The 23,524-nt window shown below is 41.1% G+C and overlaps 1 protein-coding gene across 1 annotated transcript in view; it reads right to left on the reverse strand.

The window, feature by feature from the left end:
• Nucleotides 1–747: 747 nt before the first annotated feature.
• Nucleotides 748–23,524, reverse strand: part of flt4 (fms related receptor tyrosine kinase 4) — a gene marked incomplete at its 5' end in the record, with an annotated part of 64,019 nt that continues 41,242 nt past the window's right edge. Inside the window, 20 exons of the mRNA XM_079250363.1 lie at nucleotides 748–1,173; nucleotides 1,980–2,065; nucleotides 2,252–2,372; nucleotides 4,179–4,303; nucleotides 4,376–4,481; nucleotides 4,721–4,820; nucleotides 5,117–5,228; nucleotides 5,419–5,541; nucleotides 7,446–7,540; nucleotides 7,659–7,815; nucleotides 8,042–8,130; nucleotides 9,006–9,119; nucleotides 14,910–15,014; nucleotides 15,502–15,637; nucleotides 18,927–19,033; nucleotides 19,521–19,652; nucleotides 20,443–20,589; nucleotides 21,180–21,539; nucleotides 22,483–22,591; nucleotides 23,188–23,323. Of these exons, the coding sequence (XP_079106489.1) occupies nucleotides 954–1,173; nucleotides 1,980–2,065; nucleotides 2,252–2,372; nucleotides 4,179–4,303; nucleotides 4,376–4,481; nucleotides 4,721–4,820; nucleotides 5,117–5,228; nucleotides 5,419–5,541; nucleotides 7,446–7,540; nucleotides 7,659–7,815; nucleotides 8,042–8,130; nucleotides 9,006–9,119; nucleotides 14,910–15,014; nucleotides 15,502–15,637; nucleotides 18,927–19,033; nucleotides 19,521–19,652; nucleotides 20,443–20,589; nucleotides 21,180–21,539; nucleotides 22,483–22,591; nucleotides 23,188–23,323 (2,680 nt within the window). The 3' untranslated portion in view covers nucleotides 748–953. The remainder of the gene's footprint in view (nucleotides 1,174–1,979; nucleotides 2,066–2,251; nucleotides 2,373–4,178; nucleotides 4,304–4,375; nucleotides 4,482–4,720; nucleotides 4,821–5,116; nucleotides 5,229–5,418; nucleotides 5,542–7,445; nucleotides 7,541–7,658; nucleotides 7,816–8,041; nucleotides 8,131–9,005; nucleotides 9,120–14,909; nucleotides 15,015–15,501; nucleotides 15,638–18,926; nucleotides 19,034–19,520; nucleotides 19,653–20,442; nucleotides 20,590–21,179; nucleotides 21,540–22,482; nucleotides 22,592–23,187; nucleotides 23,324–23,524) is intronic.

Below are 23,524 nucleotides of genomic sequence, written 5' to 3' on the forward strand. Positions count from 1 at the left end.
AATTTAAATAAGAAAATGTAATACAAATAAGGATAAACTTAAACCACAAAAACTTGTCTTTGAGAAAATTTGGGCTCTGTTCTTCCAGTCCGTAATGGTGACATTTGATTTGAATAATGAAACAAACTTGTCAACCTGCTGCCTTTTTCACCCAGACGCTGCAACGTAATGCCTGCGCACCGTTATCAGTGATGATTCATAGAAACTGAAAATGGAACCGCTGATTGTGTTACTAAGATGTGGTGGCTGTAACTAAGTGTGAGAAAGAGGTGGACTTTGCACCCAGACGCAGCTTATTTGCCTCAGCTGGCAACCTGAGCCAACACCCTGCATGTTGTCATCTGTGATGTGAGCATCTAAGACAGCACTAAGCTGTTAGAGCTATCATCATGCTTACGTCCACCTCTGATAAGAGGCGCTTAGAGTGACTCACTCCTCCAGTCGCCCTACATCTCTGTTTACCTTCGTCACTTATTAGCGGTGGAGAATATCCAAGCACATCCACCTCCATTAAGAGGCACAGATGGCTCAAAACTGTTAGATTCGCTGATTTGTATTCTATTTAAAATGTTCATTCCATAGGAATATTAACAGATGTCACATCAATGAGACATGAAAAGTGTAAATTTCTTTATTTCTCCCTATGAGTCATAACTTGCACAAATAAAAGGAAGAATATTCTGTATATAAAAGATAAAAATATAAATGTATGAATAGAAAATACTTATGGATTGTTTCTGTCATTATGCTGCCACCCAGTGGCTGGTTAGAGGAACTTCAGGCACAAATGGCTCAGTCCATTTGATAAGGCAGAGGAGAGAAGAACTTGAAAATTAGTAGAAGCCAGCTCTGATCAGAAAGATCTGTAACCTTGTCTTAATGTCAATACTGGGATGTTACTTTCATCTGCATGGACAGGAAACTTCTGCCTTTGGTTTGCATCTCTGGCAAGATTACACATTCGAAGAAGCCAGACAGGGGGTGTCTGGAGGCGAGTAAAAGTCGCAGAAGCCCTCCTCAGACAGGTGTCCATACTCGTTATTATAGAAGGTCTGTCCTGAGAGCTGGCTGAAGAAGTTGGGACGGTGCATGGAGATGCCGGTACCGCCGCTCTGACCTGAGGAGCTGTGGGAGGCTGTCAGAGGCTCAGTGCTGCTGGTGCTGCTCATGCGGCTGGGGAAAGAGGCCAGAGAAGGCAGCTTTTTGTATTAATGACAAACATCTCAGGCAGATGGATGCACAGTGTTGAGAAATCTCTACAGGATGTATCGCTAACAGATGGGAGAATTAGCCGTGCGGATTTCACCAACAGTCATTTCTCATGCTTGACAAGAGGAAGTTTAGACTCAAGTAGCCCCCCTCCCCCCGTAAAAAACGTAATTTCATCTCTAGTTTATTTTGACTCAGTCCCAAACACACCATGTTTATGAGTGACAGATCTGCAGCTGGAAGCTGTTTCTGATGTGGACAAATTTTTAGGTGGACCCATGTTTTCCCCATCATGGCATCACAAGATCCGCTGCTAAAGACCTCTTCTGTACTCATTATGCCTTAATCTTTACTTTTAGCTGAAATTGTTTGTTCCTAGCTTTCTTAAATACAATTTGCTAAATTTGGGCTGTTCATTTAAATGACACACTATTGTCTAATTACTTGAGATTGAGGCTCTGCTGATGCGTACTTCCTCTGCAAGTCACATGTCATTACTCACTAAAGAGTGGGTGACTTTCTCCAGTCTTGAAGTAAGAAAAAAAGAAGAATTTTCTCACACTGACTAAAAGATACGTAGTTGTTTTTAAAGGCATCATCTGCTCTCATATCTGAAATGATGACATAAGAGTCATTGTGTTGTTTCGGTGAGTAATAAGAATGGATTACTTGTCCACCCTTTAAACATTATGACTAAATAAATAACGTGACTGTGTGTCACTTTCTGTTTGAAGGTGGAAAATGAAGTTCATAGCTGTTGTGTGACGAACCTTTTTAAGATGGCACCCCTGTGGTTGTGCTCGATTCTCTCAAATTCTTCAGAGGCCAGAACCATCCCGCTGTCGGTCTGGTTGTCCTGGGAGGAAACACAGTTTGACATCATGTGAATTAGGCGGCTTTAGAAAAAAAAATCCTGCTGCCTCCGTCAAGAGGGTCTATTTTGGATTATTGTCTGAAAAGAAAAGTCCCAAAGGCCAAAGAAAAAAAAAAGTCACCAGCTGGTTCACATTTTCAACAAGTGAAAAGAGGATAAAGAGCTTACTTGTGGAGCTTTTTGTGGATGCATCTCTAGGGGCGACTCTTCAAATGTCTTCACTCTGGGCTGGCATATTTTAGAGGAACCCACAAACACACAGCCGGCAAAGGGCGCGCAGTTATAATACCTGGTCAGGAGTTATGGAGGAGATTATTAGAAAAAGACATGACAGAGGAAAAACAACAGAATCCTATGATATATTTATACATCAATACATATACATTGATGTACACACACACACACACATATATATATATATATATATATATATATATATATATATATATATATATATATATATATATATATATATATATACTCCTCCCCAGGGTAGGGTGGGTGGCTGTTCGTCTCACGCTCAGGTTCTCTACCAGAGTCCTGGGAGCTTGAGGGTCCTACACAGTATCTTAGCTGTTCCTAGGACTGTACTTTTCTGGACAGAGATGTCTGATGTTTCACCAGGTATTTGTTGGAGCCACTTCTCCAGTGTGGGGAACACGGACCCCAATGATCCAATCAATATGGGTGCTATTGTTGCTTTCACCCTCCAGGCCTTCTCCAGTTCCTCCTTGAGGCATTGGTACTTCTCCAGTTTCTCATGCTCCCTTTTCCTGATATTTTCATCATTGGGGATGGATACATCGATCACTACGGCTTTCCTCTGCTGCTTATCCATGATCACCATGTCCGGTTGGTTGGCCACCACCATTTTCCGGATCCAGACAGAAAAAATCTTAGCCCTCTCATTCTCCACCAGCTTGGGGGGAGTTTCTCACTGGGACTTCGGGGTCTCCAGTCCATATTGTTCAGTAGATTTGATCATATTAAGGTGGCGGGTTTTTTTTTTTGTTTTTTTTTTTTTTTTTTAAATTTATTCTTAATACAACCTAAAAACAGACTTAGGAAGATGTTGATGAATGAGGCTTATTGTCCTGTTGCATAACACAGGACAATGAACAGTTTTGGCCAAGTGTTAGCTGTCTGACAGGCAGCGTGGTTTTGGGCTCTACGATACTTTGGAAGGAGTTCATGATTGACTCAGTATGAGTCAAAGTCAACACACCTCCATCATCACACTCAGCTGGTTTGTTCAGATGCAAATGCAAACCTAAGATGTGCTGCCATGTTTTTGTTTAGTTTTTTCAGAGATAAAACTTTCTCCTGCTAATCCTTCAGAACAAGCCATCTTTTTTTTTTTTTAACCTCAACAGTTACCACACTATCCCAGACCTAAGATCTAAAATGTAGCTCTTTGACTTTGGTAGTTCATAAGCACGCGGAACAGGGTCGGTGGACCTGTGGGGGTGGACTTGCTGCTTCATCCACTTCTGGGAGGATTGGCAACTATCTTAAATGCTTTCTACCCATGAACATTTTTTCTCTAAAGACTGATGGACTCTAAATAGTTTGGAAATAGTCTTAAAACTCCCAGACTGATGAACAACAACAGCTCCTTTCCATTTTCACGCTGTGTTAACACGTGAATACTCCAGACCAGTGAACTGCTGGAACTTCTTAATTTATAGAAGTGGTAGGACTTAATAATGATTCATAACAAATTGCAATACATCTGATTAACAACACCTAACTGCTACTTAACCTCTAAATTCCTTAGTTTTTCACACTCCTTCTCTATTTTGGTTTAGTTTATTCCATTTACATTATGGCCTGTAATATTAAACCTTAAAATTGTAAAAAAAAAAAAAATGTGTACCTTCTAAAAATGATGACTGTATCTTAGTATTAACTTAGGAAAAAACTAAAGAAAAATCCACATTTTAATTGACTTTGGCTGTAATGTCAGCATTTTTCTTATTGGCTTCAACTGAATTCTTTACAACAACAATAACAAGTCAAAATGCAAGCTTTGTATGTTAAAGTCCATGCATTAGTTTAGGATCTTGGAAGTTATATAAAAAGGATGTAAAAGAACCTTGTGGGTAGAGTGTTGCAAGCCAGTCTGAGTTCTTCCTCTGATGCAGGGCGAGATGAAGCCTGCGAAAACCCGTCGTCTTCTGAGCTCTGCGAGTGGTTCAGTGGGATGTAATCCTTCCCTTCCTAATGGGAACAAGAAAAACATCAAAACCCCAGAATTTCTCTGAAGCTGCTATTTCTGCAGGTAAAACGTACAGGTAGGCTGTTGTCCTGCAGCAGGTCTCCCAGGATCTGAACCAGAACTGGAAAAGTGGGCCTCTCTTTGGGCTCGCCCTGCCAGCAGGCCAGCATGATGCCATATCTACCAGCAGAGGGCAGCACAACCACCGCAACAGCAAGAAACTCATTAATGTGAGCACAAATATGATCCTGTCTCATTTCCTGAATGTGGGTGTCAACTGAATTACATTTGTGGGAAAATTTGCTCTTGGAACTGCCTTAAAAAGTTAAAAGGATTTTGGATTATAAATCCTACATGACAGGAAAAAGCCCATTTTCTTTCAGAACGTGGAGGAGAAAAAAAAAGAAAGAACTGCTTACATTTCAGGGGAGGCGGTCTCTGGTGCTCTCATCCTGACACCATCTTTCAACTGTTTACAAAAGTCTTCATCAATCTGCACCCCTGGGTATGGAGAGGCACCTGAATGTTTAAAAAGAGAGGGCAACACATCCATTAACGTGTCTGGTGGAAAGAAAAAAAAAACCCCAAAAAAACTTGTGTGTGTTTGGGTAAAAGTAATGAAAGTGATGGATATTCATTTTGCCTCTGAAAGCTGACGCATAATAAATTCCTCATTTCATTAGAGAGGGCAGAAAATTATAGACACTTTTGAACACTCTTAAAAAAAAAAAAAAAAAAAAAAGAAGAAAGTTCCTTTCTTGTCAATACAAATGAATGGCCTGAAAAAGATAAATGTGCTCTGATTTTGAATTTACCGAGAGAAAAGATTTCCCAGAGGAGGACTCCAAAAGACCACACATCACTCTGGCTGGTGTACACTTTGTCGAAGATGCTCTCCGGAGCCATCCACTTTAAAGGCAGACGAGCCTGAGAGGAGATCAAAACACCCGACACGTGATGGATGAAAGAACCAGAAACGAAAGCAACAAAAGTGCCAAGTGTAATCATAACGTGGGTGGTTAAACAACAAAAGAAGAAGTCTCATGTCCCTCTCCAGTAGATGGATAATAAACCTGGAAGTTAAACTGGTGCAGCAGAAACTGGGAGTCAGACGTACATTGCCTTTCCTGACGTAGTCCGGGTCCTTGTAGATGTCTCTGGCCAAGCCAAAGTCACAGATCTTCACGATGTTGTTCTCTGACAGGAGAATGTTCCGGGCTGCCAAGTCTCTGTGGATACACTGCGGGCACACACACACACATCATTACCATACATACAGATGTTTGTGGACATGAATCGTCCCTCTGATGTGTGAATTTTAAACATGATTTAGTGGGAGGGAATAAAAACATGGTGTTGCTATTTTAGAATGTGTTAGCATGTATGTGTGTGTGTGTGAGAGCATGTGTGTGTGTGTGTGTGTGTGTGTCGCTCTGTGCCAGTTTGTTGGTGATACTGGATTATACCACAGCCAGACCAGGCTCTACGGAGTCTCTCAGCAGGAGCTCCAAGATCATTCCCATTGCTGTCTAGAAAGTGTGCCATTGGTGTTACCAGTGGTTTTAGGGGAAGTCATTTAAAGCCGCTCTGTTCGCTTTAACTCTCATTTTCATCAGCAGTAATAACTATTATCAATTTCAGTCTCCATCCAATCACAGGGATCCTTAACAGAGCTGAACCGTAGCAGCTCACGCAATATGTCTCACTGAATGTGTTTTTTAAAACCCAATAATTATTAGTTTTTACAAGCATCTTTTTATAGTTTAAAAGAATCAGCTCATGAACAAAATGAAAAAAAAAATCCAATAAAGCAGAAAATGTCCATTTGAAAAGCTTAACAATAACTGGAGGCTGGGAAATCTAGCTCTTGCTGGTAATAAACTTCAGTTCTCAATGATTATACCATTGTGTTCATTTAACTTTATTTAAAAAAGATTACATAGTTATATTTGGATTAATATTATTTTATCTCTTAAAACTAAACTGTGTAATTTCATGAATTATTAAAAGAAAAAGGGGGGGGGGGGTGCTAAACACTACCTAATAAATTTCATTTACAGTAAAAGGGATTTAGCTTAGTAATGGATGTTTTTTGTGCTCTGATGTCAATAAAATATTGGTTTATAAGATATGCTAATCATTGTATTCTGGTTTTATCAATGTTTTAAAGTGTCCCAACTTATTTATTCATATATAGGGTTGTAAAAATAAATAGTTTAATTGGCAACCAGTGGTTTAACTAACACCAATACATCCTCTTTCACCAAATTGTCTTGTGTTTCATTACATCTGTAATAAAAAGTAATACATTATTAATGACCATAAATTATCTAAAAGGGAGAGATTTTAGTGTATATCTAAACCATTACTGGCCACTAACGTTTAGATCAAACCCTGTTTTGCGGGCTGCATGGTGGCATAGTGGTTAGCACTGTGGCCTCACAACAAGGTTACTGGTTCGATCCTTTTTGTGTGCAATTTGTATGTTCTCTCCATGTATGTGTGGGGTAGTCCAGCTTCCTCCCACTGTCCAAAGACATGCATGTTGGGTTAATTGGTTACTCTAAATTGCCCAGAGGAGTAAGTTTGAGTGTGTTGTGGACTGGCGAGCTATCCAGGGTTTTGCCCAAAGACTGCTGGGAAAGGCTCCAGCTTCCTCGCGACCCTTCATTGGACTAAGCGGTTAGGATGATGAATGAATATTGTTCTTTTGGAGATGTGTATATTTCATGTGCTATATGACAGTTCTACACTGTTTCACCTGTGTGTCACATCTACTGTGCACAAATGCTAAATATTCATTTGTTTTCTTTCATGCTTAATCCAATTCAGGGTTCTGGGGAGCGGAAGCCTAGCGCAGCAATTAGCAGGCGCTAACTGGTTTACCTTGGATGAGTCCCTAGTCCATCGCAGAAAATGCTAAATATTGTTATCTTTGATAACAGCATAGTATGAAATTGTAACACAACAGTCAATGGACTGTTATCATGGACAAAAGGCTGAAAAAGATACAAATCCACCCTGCCTCTTGTGCACCACAGCCACCCCAACATGAACAACCCAGATTTGTTTGCTCCATCCAGAGCTAACATCTCCACCACAGTTCATTTGCTAAATGTTGAAATAGTTGCGCTGACTGTTAACCTTTCTGGAGGCCAGGAACTCCATCCCACGAGCAACCTGGAAACTGTAGCAAATTAAGTCTTCTATTGTCAGCGGGGTTTTCCACAAGTCCTCCACTGGAGAGGGAAAAACAGAGGAGGAGTTCAGTCATAAGAGAGTAAAACAACACAAAGCTAAATTTCATTGTTGAACTACGGATGAAATAATCCCTGTCATGATGTAAAAATGGCTCACTATTCTCCACCACAGGTCCCTGGTTGGACGCTTTGGATGACGCCTGAGGACCGCCGAGAGGGGAGGAGGATGCGGGAGGTGGCTGCCGAGCTCTTTGGTCCATCTGACCCGCTTCAATCATCCGCCTCACTTGGCTCTGCGTTTTTGGAGAGCGATCCTAAAAAAGGAAAATGTCTGATGCATCATCTCCACAACCAATGCAAGAAATAAATAAGAAAAGAAGTTACAAAATACGTGGGTCAGAGCTAAGTGATATTGGGATCCAAAATTACATAAAAGAAAACAAGCAGTAACAGCTGAAATGAATTGAGAGTGAAAAGTGAGATAAAACCATCGTCACAAATATAAAAGTGTCAACACTGATTGGGTTTCTGGTTTGATACCCTGTAGGGAAGGAAGAACTCTCTCTTGGCTCGCAGGAAGTTGGACAGATTCCCATATTTGCAGTATTCCACTATCACCATCAGTGGACCTGGTGATGCAGACATTCCAAATGTTAGTGTTCGTCTTTTTTTTTTTTTTTTTATAATAAATCATGCAGGAATAAGCTCTGTGTCAACGCACAATGCTTTTCATACTACGTAAAATCCAGGAGAATTATTTCTGCCTCTTCTATAGCAGCTTGCTCTTTCCTCCCACCATATTCAGAATTGTGCAGGGACGCATTTGAGCGTGAACATTTTTTGTCCGAGATTAGCTGCAAGGCTGCTTTTGTTTAGGATAAACATTTTCAGATGTAGCCCCACTAACGTGTTTTACAGGTCAAATTCATGTCTAAGCAAGAAAACAGGCATCTGTTTAATTCTCACTTGGTTAGCTGTTATAAAAGACATGAAGGCTGCGCGGGGGGGTGTACATATTATGTAAACACTTCATAAAAAATGAATTTCACGCTGAAAAAAGACAGAAAAGCAAAAAGTGTGTATGATTCCAAGGGAGTAAATGTATTCAATGTTTTTAAATGAAGAAACACTGATTTGGCAAAGCAGCTGATTTTTCATTAAATACTATTTATTTAGTACACTTTTTTATGTTTTAATGCAACATATTGTTGTTTTATCTTTAAACAAATACAATATTTATGTATTATATATCACTCACATTAAATGTTCTTATGTTTTTATTGAATATAAGATGGTAAAGTATAAATTATTTCATGTGTTCTCAATGCATTTAAAAAATCAAGACAAAAAGATGTTGAAAAAAATGTAAAACAAAAAACTTGACAATATCTATTAGGTAATTTTTTTAACATGTGATCACTTGCCTTTTCCAACAAAAAAGGATTATACACATATAAGTACACGTATACTTTCTTGTGTAATCTGTGCACACGCGTGGACTCACCATTTGGTTTGGTGCAGGCTCCTAACAGGTTCACCACATTTACATGATTACCAATGTGAATCAATATCTTTAACTCTGACATCAAGGCCTTATGCTCACTTGCTGTGGCTCCATCTGTAAAACACACATAAAACTTTATGAACAAGCTGTTGCAAGAAAAAGCTTGCAAATCCCTCTCAATTAAAAACAAACAAAAACTAATAAAATAAGACGATTCTCTCTCCTCAGTGTTGCACATTGGACTGAGACGACTGCATGGCAACTTTTTAGTTGTTTATACAACCACAGCATTGTGCACTTTTGGTCAATTTTTATCTAAGTAATCCTGCTTCCTGTGGTTAAAGATGGACCTGGCTTCTGAAAAATGAAGCCAATGTAGGAACACCTTTCATGTGTCTTCTATACACTGGCTAGCGACTTTTACAAAGCTGGAAAATTGACAGATTTATATATATATATATATATATATATATATATATATATATATATATATATATATATATATATATATATATATATTACCAGTTTGTTACCTCAAGTGCTAAAGGCAAGTCTAATGTGAGCTGGAGTAGCCTGGTGCTTACAGAAGTGGGCTTGGATCAGGAGAACCTGGTTTTGATTCCTCTGCGTGCCAATAGAGGTGAACCACTGTGAGTCCTTGAGCAAGGCATTTAACTCCTCCTAACTGCTCCCTGGGTTCATAGCAGCCACATGCTATCTAGATATGCTAACATCATCTAATAATAAATGGTCCTCTAAGTTTGTGAGCCATAACCCCAAACGTAACATGTTGGTGTTCTCTGAATCAGCTGTGTTGGAGTAGGAACACATCTGAAACATGCAGGGTAGTCGGTTCTGGATTGAGACACAATGCTTTGAATCAGTGTCTCAGTCCTGGTTCTCTCGGACCACTGCCCGGATCACATGTAATCATATGACTTACATACAAAAAAACATATTACCCCATCCACGTATGGAGCCTTTAGGTCATTGACCCACATAATTAAGTCAGTTAATGTGCCCACATCTGGCTATCATGCTTATTTGATGCTCAGGATTAAGAAGTTGGAAAGAAATGAGACATCCAGTGCAGCAGTCTCAGTGTTGAGAAACAACTCTCTAAATGTAAAGGCTTAAAAATGACCAGTCTTTCTGAATAAAGAGGATAAAGATTTTTTTGGGGAAATTAAGTTCACAGCTGTCACAAAGGATCAAGATACCCAAAACGAGCTTCCCTCACCAAGATATTGCCAAATTCAGATTTTTGATATGGCATGAGTCACAACTTTATGCATTAATGCTACTGTGCTAATTACACAGATTAATCTCTTTGCATTAATGGGTTCATTTTGATGACTAGTGCGCATTGTGTCAGTAGGATAAAGACTACTGTATCTGTAATAGTAACTCAGATCTGCACAATGCCTTGTTCATGTAACTACTGAAGCCTGGACTACCTTTCTTCATTGTCACTCACCAGCAGCTGTGGCTTTTTAGGCCGTTAACCTCTGATTGGTCACAGAGTATCTCTGGCAACATTTATAAACCTTTAGGTTTTCTGTTCTCAACACTGCTGTCCATCACCATGGTGACTACTGGGTTCTTCCTCAGATATTTAGGCAGCATGCTTTAAAAGAGACTTCCTGAGATAATTACTAGTAAATGTTTGCTCAACTTCTTCCCTTCTTTTGTTCTGTGGCTTCAGAGTTTCAGTCTTTGCCTTGTTGGTTGTGGCAACATGTGGCTACACCCAGAAAGGTAGGTGTCATTCACCATGGTGAAACCATGTGTGTATTTAGTTCCCTGACCTTTTTGCTAACTTTAGGCTGCTTTTTTTTTTTTTTTTTTTTTTTTTTTTTTTTTTAAATATGTAGGCTCTCAATCCACAGGCCAGAGCAGCGGTGGTGCACATGCTGCAGTTAACTATGCCTCCTACCAGGTAGGAGCCCCTCGTCTTGCTGCTGCACCATATAGTGCTGTTGGAGATGCTTTGGTGGCACCGCTGTACCTACATTTGTGCAAGATTCCAGTATGTATCAACCTGTTGTGGCTGCTCCAGAGTTGAGCAGTTCTGGCTCTTCAGTGTCAGTGGGTGTGAAAACTTCTAGCGTGTCTCCTGTGGGTCAAACGAGCACCTTGTTCTCCGGCCTGCCAGGGGCAACATATGTCACCATCCCTCAAGTTTATCTGCCTATGGCAGACTATGAAACCCAAAATGAACAGCCAGGTAAGTGTATTGTGTGATTTTACTGTAAACTACAATTTTATTTAATGCCATTTGTGTAACCCTCAGGTTGTCTTCTGTAGAAACCCAGTGGACTATCCCTGCTCCTGTCTTCTCTGAAGCTGACTCGGCTGGTACCCAGCCAATCAGTGACCTCCTTCCTCCTGCACCACATGGCCCCACAGTCCAGTCAGGAGAGACTTCCAGTGTCATCAAGGAAGCCGAACTAGGGAACTACCAGCAGCAGACGGAAGAATTTGGCTACCCGGCTTCCTCTGCAAGGTCTGGACAGGGGTTGGTGACTGTCCTCTCACCAGGCATTCAGTTGCGTGGCTTTCGCCCTCTCCCTGCAGGCAAGTTCAACAAGATGCTCCTGTATGGCTTGTACGCCCCTGGCTCCTACAGCACTTTCAGTCGACACCATGAAAGTGGAAAAGACTACTCTCAGGCCAGTCACTACTTGAAGGAGCATTTTACTACCAGTCATCGCTCTGGTCAGCAGAAAAAGTTCTTCCCAGTTGCCCACTAAAGTACTGCAGGTTCAACAACAGGATGGGCTTAAGTTGACCTTCTGTTCCCCTTCCAGCTTCAAAGCTGGGTGGCAATGTTGTATTTGTTACTACACTGGCTCATTGTTTGCTCTGGGGAGACAACGTTGGCATTGGATAGGCTAAACTAAAGATGTGTTTAATACATTGACTGCTAGGACTAGTTCTGCTGTAGTTCTTTGCATGTAATGCTGCGCTTAAATTTAAAAGGGGATCAAAACTGCCAGTCTGACTTAAGTACAACAGTGTCAAATCGTGCTGGGAGGCACCACCGAAAGCTAATGGCATCAATGCAACAGGTAAATTTGCCTCAATCTAAACACAAGGGACACTAGGAGGGTTTTCTCTTTTGGCCCCAAGCTCTAGTGAATTTCTGCAAGCTTGAGTGTAACTGTTTTTCATTGTATGCTCTTGGCTTGGATAAAAGCTTTGCTGTTCTGAAGCTTTGTGTGTAAGAAAGTCAAACCTGTCTGGCTGAATATGCAGTTATGACTGGAAGTTCTGGGGGGGGGGGGGATTTGTTTGTGTGGGTAGCCTCTAAACATGTTAAATCAGTTCAGAGAGGTACTTACCATAGGTCTGAATTCTTCAACAAACAGTGCACCCCCCCCCTTTCTCCTCCTCTTTGCCTTCCATTTACACTCCCTTTTAGGGGTCAATCATGCTAACAATTTGTAGAGATTCTCCAGGTACGGTTGAGCACCCAGGTCAGAAATGGTCATCTCTTGCAGCCTTTACCAGCTCTGTAATGCTCTTCCCTGAAAGGTTCTGTAAAAGTTGATTTGTGCTGTTCAGACCAACTATTTCTTTAGAAGTGGGAAAATTATGAGGGTCTGCTACTGTCAGACCAACAGTTACCCTTCCAAGCTTATCTGACCATGTCCAGATAAGTTGGCACGGAAGCGTATATAACTCTCCAACCTGGACAGTATAAAACTCATCTTGGATCCTTTTTGTGCAAAAAAACTGTTCATGTATTTGTCAAACCACATGCCTTGAACCACAACATTTAGCGTCTATACAAAGTCCTGCAATTTAAGTGTGTACAAAACTCTATCCTGTGTTTTGTGCATATATTCTGTGCAAGGCTGCCGCCTTAATGTAAAGGCTTACCTGGGCTGAAGTGCAGGGGCCCAACGAAGTTTATGGGCCTATCATTGTTCGGACTAAATTACCTGAACTCTGTTCAGTTCTGCAGTCAATCAACATCTTATGCACATTTGAGAATGCTGACTGATCCAAATGAACTGTTGCCACCTTGCCAAATCCTGCTAAACTCAAAACGCGAATCCCAGCTCTTTGACATGGATACGCAATGGCGCATGTTACCAGTCTGCAGGAATCTCGAATTTTCCATGGGGTTAAACCAGTTTGTGGATGACTTAGTAAATGTGTAAATCGGCGGCAGGTGCAAACGTGTTTGTGCATGACGTGGTTTGCAGCATGGCTAGTTTGGAGAGAATACAAGACCTAGCAAAGAAATCTGACACACAAACTGAGCAAATTTATGAAAAAGTGAATGCTTTCCATTAAATGGGAAAAGGGGATGAAGGCAAACGCAATAAAGACATTGGAAGATGAATAAAAGAAAAATAGCCTAAGAAATCAGGCTACGGGGGGGGGGGCTTTTTGGTTTCAGTTGGCGACTGCTACGTATGTGGAAACCTAATAACCGTAACCATCAGGCGCCACATGACATTTAGGACTGGGACAGCACATCTGGAGGATCCCAGCTGCAACACGCAGTATCTGCCATCTGCTGGTGTGAGTGACTCCTCTCCATATTCATCCGGCGTTCCACCGAAAGCTCCAAAATGCCAGACTAGCCATGTTCTGTTTCCTCATTCATCCCACAAATCTTCACACGAAGGAGAACACGTTCTGCGTCTCCTTGCTTTGTTTCAGTGTCTCCTTCCTGTGACAACTGCAACCATGTGCGCAATAACGCACGTCCTTTTTTGAAAAGTGTTAAATGCACATGTTTTAGTATGTGCAAACCTTTAGTAGATCCATAGGAGTTCCAGTGCTGCATTTTTATCAAGCAGAAAAATCAGCAAAGTCTATAGCTATATGACTGCTATTCATTTTTAAAAAGAAAGGCGTGTGGGTGGGGTAATCTGTGAAAGGTATTACATCAAGTCAGCTCTATCTTTACACTTAAAACATGCAGGTTATACTTTTCAATCATGTTTATTTTCATTTGAACAGGCCTCTGGGGGACTTAAACTGGTCCAGTATGCACTTACTGGGCATAATGAGACTGATGGCTTGGCAAAAATAAAAATATGTCTGCGTCAGAGCGCACACAAACAGCAGAAACTCTTAGATCATATTTCAGCCTCAAACTAGGTAACATAGTAATTCTTAAACTTATGATCACTGACATTCTTTATAATCTGGATTTTAAGGACATAATGAAACTTTCTGTGCAAAACAGCTTAAAGTGCTAATAAGGACAGTGCAGTGTTTAGTAAAATCATCTGCAGGTTTTTGCATGTTGTGGCTGCAGTGTCTAATAAGTCATGTTAAGCTATTTCTGTTTAGGAAGCTTCACAGGGTTGTTTGATCTGTTGCTTATTCATTACTATATTCAATATTGTTCATTATGGTCATGTTATGTCAAAACAGCTAAATAAAGAAAACCTCAGTGTAAACCTGATTATTTTCTATAATGAGACATGGTACACGGGCTGCACGGTGGCACAGTGGTTAGCACTGTGGCCTCACAGCAAGAAGGTCACTGGTTCAATCCTTGGCTGGGGAGGGGTTCGGAAAGTGGCCTTTCTGTGTGGAGTTTGCATGTTCTCCCCGCGTATGTGTGCGTTCTCTCCGGGTACTCCGGCTTCCTCTCACCAATTAACCTTAATTAATTGGTTAATTGGTTACTCTAAATTGCCCCTAGGAATGAGCGTGAGTGGTTGTTCGTCTCTCTGTGTGGCCCTGCGATGGACTGGCGAGCTGTCCAGGGTGTACCCTGCCAGCTGGGATAGCTTCCGCTTGGATTAAGCGGTTCAGAAAATGAATGAATGAGACTTGGTACATTTGGAGCACTTTAAATCTATCAGTGGCGTTGTGGGAAGCAGTATTCAAATGAATTTTGCACATCCAGAAAAAAATAAAGCCAAATCTCACCCTTCAGCATCTTGACAGCCACTGTGTCCAAACTGTTGGTCTTGTTGATGCCATAGATGGATGCTTCAATTACCTTTCCAAAGGCACCGTGGCCTAAAACCTTTCCTGTCAGGAGAGGGAAAAGGAAAAACAAGTAAATATTCAACGTTTTTTTGTCTCACTGGAGTTGTGGTAGGACACATTTACAAAATGTAAATGCACAAATTCCATACAGACAAGGAGGATGAATATGAATATCAATTTCAGCTCTTGACAACATATTTCCATAAGTTGCTGTTGTGAAACAGATGCCTTTCCTTTGGGTGTTTTTAAAAAAAAAAAAAAAAAAAAAAGCCGTTCTGGGAATGAGACCATATTTAACATTAGCACTACTTGGCAGCACTCGGCACAGCTGGCTGCAATTCAAACCCTTGTCATTATGGATTCTGGAAATGGAAAAATAATTCAGTTTCATCCATCTATTCACTCTCATCCATCCCTGTATATGTCCACACACACACACACACACACACACACACACACAACTCCCTCTAATAAGTCCCTTTACCACACATCTGTTTTTTTTTCCCTCCTAGTTTTTCTAATTGCTCACCCAAGCGGAGTCTGTCTCTGGCGATCTCCCACTGTGACGAGTCATAAGGCAGGTATTCACACTGCTCATCCAGCGGCACCTCCCCAGGGTCCATTATGATTGACAGATAGCCTGTCTTGATGTCTGCTGGGTTAACCTGCAGTTCAGAAAAAAGATAGAGCTAATGCAAGGTGAGCAGGTCAGAGATTTAGATGGGTTGAATGATGGTAAATCTGACAAAAGAAGTGCTGGAGGAGCTTAGAGTTAATAAAATTTCAAAGGAAGTGAGGTGCAGCTATGGCAAGGAAGTGATTATTATAACATGTTTGTGGAAAGTGGCTCAAATCATCATTAGTTTAACTTTTTGTGCAGCTATTCAGGTTAGAGGCAGAATACACCCTCGATATGTCACAAGCACATCACAGGACCCTTACGCTATTTGTTTTTACATAATTTAAAAGTTCACTATCAGAAAAAGGATTTGTTTTATAAGCTGGTAGACAGCACATAAAGTAGCTAAGGTGCCCATCTACGGGGTTTTAAAAGAACAATTTCTGGCCTTATTCTACTTTTTTCATTTTAGAAGTTTGTAATGCTCTTGACGTTTTACTCTGAACATATGTTACATTTATTATTCTGCATGTGAGTCAACTGCAATAAAGTAGTTAGACAATTTTGGATAAAAACTCAACAATTTCCAGCACTTTGTCTGTTTCTGCCATCACAGCCATTCACCTTTCGGACTAAGCAGCAGAGACAACTTGAGGTCTTTTATCATCCAGTCTAAGTGCAGACGGTGCTCTGGGAGACTTTTCTCCCCACATGCATCAATAGTCTTTCACAAAGTGTTGTTTTTAATTCATTTTCTGGGTTTCAGGATTGTGCATCCTGAAACGAGTGGATTATTATGTGTGATTAGCACATTAATTTGTATGTACGTTTACATATTAATATGCTGCACATGATAAGCTAGCCTGTTTTCTGACCTACAAAGTGCCATTAGGGGAAATAAATGTTTATTAATTGGATAATGACTGATGACCAGAACCAGATGTGATTATCTGAATCAATACAGATGATTCCAATGTCTGAATTCCCTCAAGTCATTCAGCTTTGCAGAGGCCTGGTAACAATTCATTCACTTGTTACAGGTGTGTTAGAGAAGGGATGCATCTAAAAGCTCGAGGACTGTACATCTCCAGGACTGGACCTATAGGCACATCTGCAGCAATGCTTCACACAACCACTGCAGTCACTTGTGTAAAAGGGCATAAAACTGACTTTAAGCTTAGAGTTACTCCTCAGTTAACTGTTACATACAACTATACATATGGCATAACATCCTGTGTGAATAAGCGATATGCATTTGTTACATAAGAGGACGACTTTAACAGGAAATATAATGTGGGCTGTCGTTCAAAGGCGGCTTGTATATGCAGCAGCTATTAGTCAGTGTTGCTGTTTATAGACCAGCTGTGAATAGTGAGGTTCTTGCTTTATGCAATTAGTTTTTTAAAAAAAACAAATTTATTGTCTGAAATAGAACACCTAAGATATACCATCTACTTAATGCATAAAAAATGGGAGACTACATTTTTCTCTGAAGGACATTAGGGGTGAAATATGTAATGTACAGAAAAAAAATGTATTGAAGAAATACAATTTCAATATATATGTGCAGTCATATGGACTGGCAACCTGTCCAGGGTGTGTCCTGCTGCATGCATAATAGCTGCTGGCATCAACTCCAGCCCCACAGCAACTCTGCATTGGGATAAGGGAGTTTAAACACTGGATGGATAGATGTGCAGTCAAGTTTTGCTCATGTTGTGTTGAAGAGTTGGTACAACAAATAAAGACCCTTTTTTTTTTAAATTTAATATTGCAAATAAGTTTAAAAATGACTTTGTTAACTTGTGATCAATTTTCCTGTTGAGTGTTTGTACAAAGGCTAAACCAACAATAAGCATTTCTTGGAACTGCCCAACATTGTTCTGCCTCTGTGTTTTTATTCCTGTGGCTTGAAAGGCTCCAGGTTTTGTTGTTTCTTGGTAAAGATCTGTTTTGTTTAGTAAGTATTAAAATAACAATAAAACCACAGAAAATGCATCAAATTTTCATGTGGTTTTTGCACACAATCCGCCATATTAAAAGCCAAGTCAAACACTGGAATGCAGAGTCATCATCGGAACAATCTGAAGCAATTTCTTCTAGTTTAGTTTGCCATGTTAGTCATCTATCTGGGCACAGGAATAAGTTGCACTCCTGGCCTACCCCTGTTTAAGGCTCGGCTAAAGACCCACTTATTATATATCCATCCATCCATCCGTCTTCTGCCGCTTATCCGGGGTCGGGTCGCGGGGGCAGCAGCCTAAGCAGGGAAGCCCAGACTTCCCTCTCCCCAGCCACATTTGCCAACTCTGCGGGGGGCATCCCGAGGCGTTCCCAGGCCAGCCGAGAGATGTAATCCCTCCAGCGTGTCCTGGGTCTTCCCCGGGGTCTCCTCCCAGAGGGACGTGCCTGGAACACCTCACCAGGGAGGCGTCCAGGAGGCATCCTGACCAGATGCCCAAGCCACCTCAACTGGTTCCTCTCGATGCGAAGGAGCAGCGGCTCTACTCTGAGCCCCTCCCGGATGACCGAGCTCCTCACCCTATCTCTAAGGGAGAGCCCGGCCACCCTGCTGAGGAAACTCATTTCAGCCGCCTGTATACGATATATATATATATATATATATATATATATATATATATATATATATATATACACCATTTTTTTTTTTTTTTTTTTTTTAAATTGTTTTTATCTCTGCCCAGCACTTTGATTTACTGTGGTTGTTGTGAAGTGCTTTATAAAAACAATTTAATTGGTTGGACAGTTAAAAGACTGAAAATTTCAGTTTCTGAAAAAACATTTGTGGCTTTTTTTTTTTTTTTTTTTAAACCTGGATGATTTTTCGCCACATGTCTGAAGATAAAAGATCCCCCGCTGAAAAGAGGTTTTTGGTCTGAGGCCATACTGAAAACCATTCTTCAGACAATGCGAACACACAGTGTTTGGAGACAAAAAGATTAGGAGTGTGAGTGAATTAAAGCAATAAAACTGAGCCATCTTGAATTAGTTTGTTAATGACAGCACACCCTGAAAATGGTTTTTAATCTCATAAAGGATCAAATGAGGAGGAATAAAATGCATTTGGAGCTTCATTATGTGCACGCTTGTCAGCAGGTTTTAGTGGCAATAAACGACTGATGGGACTTGCATCCAGCATTGACAAGTTCCTCAGGGTGTGAATTACAGGTTGTTGTTTTTTTTTTTAAATAATTTGAGGCTCAAAATGCAAACAGCCATGCTGGATGTCACAGGTCGTACTGCCTCCGTCACACTCTGTTGGTTTCTCTCACAAACACTCAGGCGAAAGGTAAAAAAAAAAGGTGCCCTCTGACCCGTTTGACATTGCAGAAGATGAGGATGAGCAAGGCCCAGAAAAAAACAGCGATGACTCCGGTTCCGATGAGAATTACAATCTCCACATTGGCCTTGTCGCTTGAACCTGAACAGGAAGAAGAATACAAAGCATAAAAGGTCACTTTGTGACGCAAAAAGCTTTGAAAACTTTGGAAAGCCCATCCACCCCCGATGAACGTAGTACTCTGCAGGAGCTACAGGGGGTGCTGTGTTACAAAGCATTTGCCCCAGCTCCTTTACGTTAAATCTTGAGCTGGAATCAGTGTGCTCAGCAGACTCTCACTCATTTCAGCCATTCATCAGGAAAGCACTTCCAGCAAAGCCATTAAATTATTCATTCTGAATTCAAACTGTCCAAACGGTCGATTACTCTGATTTGAGTGTGAAGAGTCGGACAAAATAATAAACAGAAAAACTTCAGCTGCAGTAAAAAGTGGGGAGAATAACTTTGATTTTATTGGGATGGTGTGAATTTATGAGATTGAGGGCAACTGTGATTTCAGGCCTGAGAGCATTTAGAGTTGCTTGCATGATTGTGTGTGTGTGTGTCAGGCTGCGAGGAGCTGTCTTACCAATGACCCTTACAGCAGCTGAGGAGTGGACACAGCCTCGCTGGTTGCAGGCGGTGCAGGTGTAGAGTCCGGCATCCTCCTCCCTGACACGCTGGATACTCAGCGTGCGGTTTGAATCCTGGAGCTGGATCCCTGAGGGAGGGGTCACACAGGATGGTTAATGACACACACACAAACACACACTCTCTGTGAAACAGTGTGCCGTGACTTGGCGCAACTCCTGCACCGCTCGCATCATAAATTCAGCAATGTTTTCAGCAGCAGTTTATAAAATTCTCATCACACACCTCAATCTGTAGAGCTCATTTATTATTCAATCATCCTGTGTGTCGCGCCACATGTCCCGGTAGCCCTGCTGGGTGAACCCGGACAACCCGGAGCACCGGGTGTCACTCAGACCCTCACTGACTCTGCACCCCACCCCACATCTCCTTCAAATGTTCAGAAGGCACACTGACAACGTTAATGAGTCGTATCCGTTGGTCGGCAGGGTTTTATGTGTGTAGCAAATTCTATTCAAGTATTCTTGTCACTATTTCTATGTGAGGCATTCGCTAAGTATCATAAGTGTGTGGGTGGGTGTGTGGCACTATGTGGTCTCAAGTGGTTTTGAATAATTTGAATGACATTTGTCATCATGAGCTGCAACATCTGCTGAAAGTAGCTCGTATTTAAGAATATATTAACTAAATGTATCGTTTCTGTTCTTTTTTTCTGGTGTTTCTATTAGATTTTTTCTATGAAATAAGGTGGATAAGTTCAAGTAAACCTAATTAATTCAAGGCTAATTAAGTCCCACCGGGACAGAACTTTCTGCTTTACAGCTGGTAGGAGAGTTTCACTATGCAGGTGTGGTTGCTGGGTCGGTGGGTGGGCAGCGGTGCTTTCATGTGTTTCACCTGTGTAGGTGTTTTTATATTACCTGACATTTGGTGGAGAGGCTGGTTGTCTTTGAACCAGGAGAGAAAGGGCAGAGGTCTGCCGTCCACGTCGCACTCCATTCGCAGAGACTCGGTCACATTCACCGTCTGATTGGTGAGGCTCCGCTTGTACTGAGGTGCCTCCAGGGCTACAGAAAGCATCACATACATCAAACTGTCATCAAAACTATGCATTGTCAGACGTAAATTGAATAATAAAACTTTAGGACTTTAAATGTACATGACATTTATGATATTAACCTGACTTCAGGGACTGAAAAAAGGGCAAAAGTAAAGAAAAAAAAAAGTCTTATTAAAATGAACATCTCTCCTGGAGGCACTGATACAAGGTTATCCAGCACACAACAACGTAACATGAATGAAGCATGAAATTGTTTGTGCATTTCTGCCTTGGAGCATCTCAGCTCCGTGTTCTGCCACTACATATCCATGCTGTGAAACACCAGGTACTCTGTCCATTATGTGTGCATGTGGGTTTAAGGCTGCGTGGGCATCTCTTTGTAGGCATGTGTGATTGTAAGCCTGCTGCATCTCAGCGCCGGCTCCGGTGCTCTGACCCATGTGTATTTCCACTGCTCAGGCTTGAGCTTTGCTCTATAATTAGCTGTGGTTAGAGTGACTGTTTTCTGTGTTTTGAGGTGTGTGTGTGTGTGTGTGTGTGTGTGTGTGTGGTGTGCATCTTCATGTGTAGGCCTTTCATCTCTGTGCTTTTATTCACCTTTGACTGAGATGTATCTGAACAGGCACTGCTTCTCCCCGCTGCGTCTGCTCTGGGTCTTGCACACGTAGTGTCCTTCATCCTGCAGCCGTATGGACTCAATAGTGTAGTCTAAGACCCAGCTGTTGGAGTACTCCTGAAAAGTGGGCTGGCCTTCAAGTGGTTTAGCAAAGAGATGCACACTTCTGCAGTCCAGGTCCTGGGGTTTACCCTGCTGATCTTGAAGGGTCTGGGTGTCAAGGCGGTACCATTGCAGCTGCTCGTAGGTGTAGTTGTCCGCACTGCAACAGAGGGACACTTTCGTCTGTTCCAGGGGGCTCTCAGTGGGATGAACATCCACATTGAAGCCTTCAGGGATGGCTTTAATTGTGAGAGAGGGACAGCAGAGTGTTAGTTTCAGGTTTTTTCATGACATAGCAACATTTCTATGGAATCAGATTTGTTTCTAAATTTCCAAGCAAAACATTTTAAAACTCAAGCAAAAAAACAAAACAAAAATTAAAACCAAAACTTTATAAAACTTGAGTAAAATAAATTATCTCAAAATAAAAAATGATCAATCATGAAAACTATTTGACTTTTATTTGGTTAAATCGAGTAGTTTTGTTTGCAGTTTCCTCTTTGTCTTTCTCTCTTCTCTCTATTTTGGTTGTGCTTCACAGTCTTTGGTTTTGATTCTTGATTGTTTGGCTTCATTTGGTTTCAAACGACATCCAGGCTACAACTGTGTTGCTCGAAAACTCACCAGCCAATCGGAATGCATCCCTGAAAGAGCCCACCCATGAAAGGTTTGTGTCAGAAATAAAACCAAACAATCAAGACTCAAAACCAAAGACATTTCTTACTTCAGGCATTTCATGCTTGTTTTCTATACATACAGTGTAAATCTATAGCAGGGGTAGGCAACTCCGGTCCTCGAGTGCAACAGTCCTGCAAATGTTAGGAGTTTCTCTGCTGCAACACACCTGGCACATATCAGACCTAATCAGCGGACTGGTGCAGAGCTTGACAACAAACTCTGCACCAGTCTGTTATATAGCCATTGATTTGAATCAGGTGTGTTGCAGCAGATAAACTCCGAACATTTGCAGGACTGTGGCACTCGAGGACCAGAGTTGCCTACCCCTGGTCTATAAGATTGCATTCTAGATTTTATTTTTATTTTCCACTGCATCACAACTTTTTGAAATTAAATTGTATTGAAACAACAATATTTTTAACTGTGAGGGTTTTCTTCCACTTCAGTGTTTTGTGGTAAGTTTGTGTTATGTTTTTGTGAGTCAAATGTCCCCCGCATACTTACTGGTTACGTAGAAGTAGATGAGCCGCTCATCCTTTCCCACTTTGTTTTCAGCAGAGCACTTGTACATGACAGAAACACTGGCATTGCGAATCTGAAGCCTGCTCACTATCTGTTAGGTGTGAAAAAAGTGGATGGGAGTTAAATTCATTATGAGGAAGGATGCATATTTTTAAGGGAAGTGCACTTTGCTGTGATGGAATTCCATGTGAGCTGTCATGAAACAGATTTAGCGCTGACATGCTGACAGGAAGTGAAGCCACTCAGGTGTAACTGAAAAAAATGAGACGTGTGCATGTGTGAGAATATGTGTGCGTGATTGGGATGATTTCCGCCTTTGGTGGAGATTTTTTTTTTTTTTTTAGCATGGCATTTGCTCTTTGTCTGTGTGACTGGATGTGTTTATAGCCAATCCTTACAGGAAGGCTGCAGAGGAAGGCTGTTCTAAATATTTCTACAGTAAGAATGGCTCTCAATTGACAAATTCTGTTTTGGAGATCAGAATTTGGGACACTTACATAAAAACATTGCAGTTCAGGGATAAATCCACTTACATAAATGCCTTTTTTTTATGGGTTACATTCTGATCACATTATATTCTGTCTTATTTCTTCCTGTTATTCACATAAGCATATTATGATACTAGGCTATATTTATATACAGGTCTATTCATAGCAAGACAAAAAGAAAACTGAGTTTTTTGGCAACCTTTTGTCTTTTATCCACCACTTCAACAGTAGTTTCGATAGATTCAATTTCATTCATGGCGTTTTCTGAGTTAATGCCCTGCCAGTTCTGACAGTCTGCGATCCTGTCACTCCGGCCCTTCCTGTCTCGTCGGACCCTGGAGAGAAGCACAGACACATTCATGACATCTCCCCTCATTGATATGTACAGCGGAGAGCAGACAGTGGGCAAGAATTCAGAAACACATCAAACCACATCTTCAGGTTCTAAGAGACCTTTTTTTTGTTGTTGTTGTTTTAATAATGAATTTTATTTCAGTTTTCCTTGTATTCCCAAACCAAGGCAATGACATTAACTG

The sequence above is a fragment of the Telmatherina bonti genome, assembly GCF_933228915.1.
Source record: "Telmatherina bonti genome assembly, chromosome: 12".
In the NCBI taxonomy this organism is placed as follows: Eukaryota; Metazoa; Chordata; class Actinopteri; order Atheriniformes; family Telmatherinidae; genus Telmatherina; species Telmatherina bonti.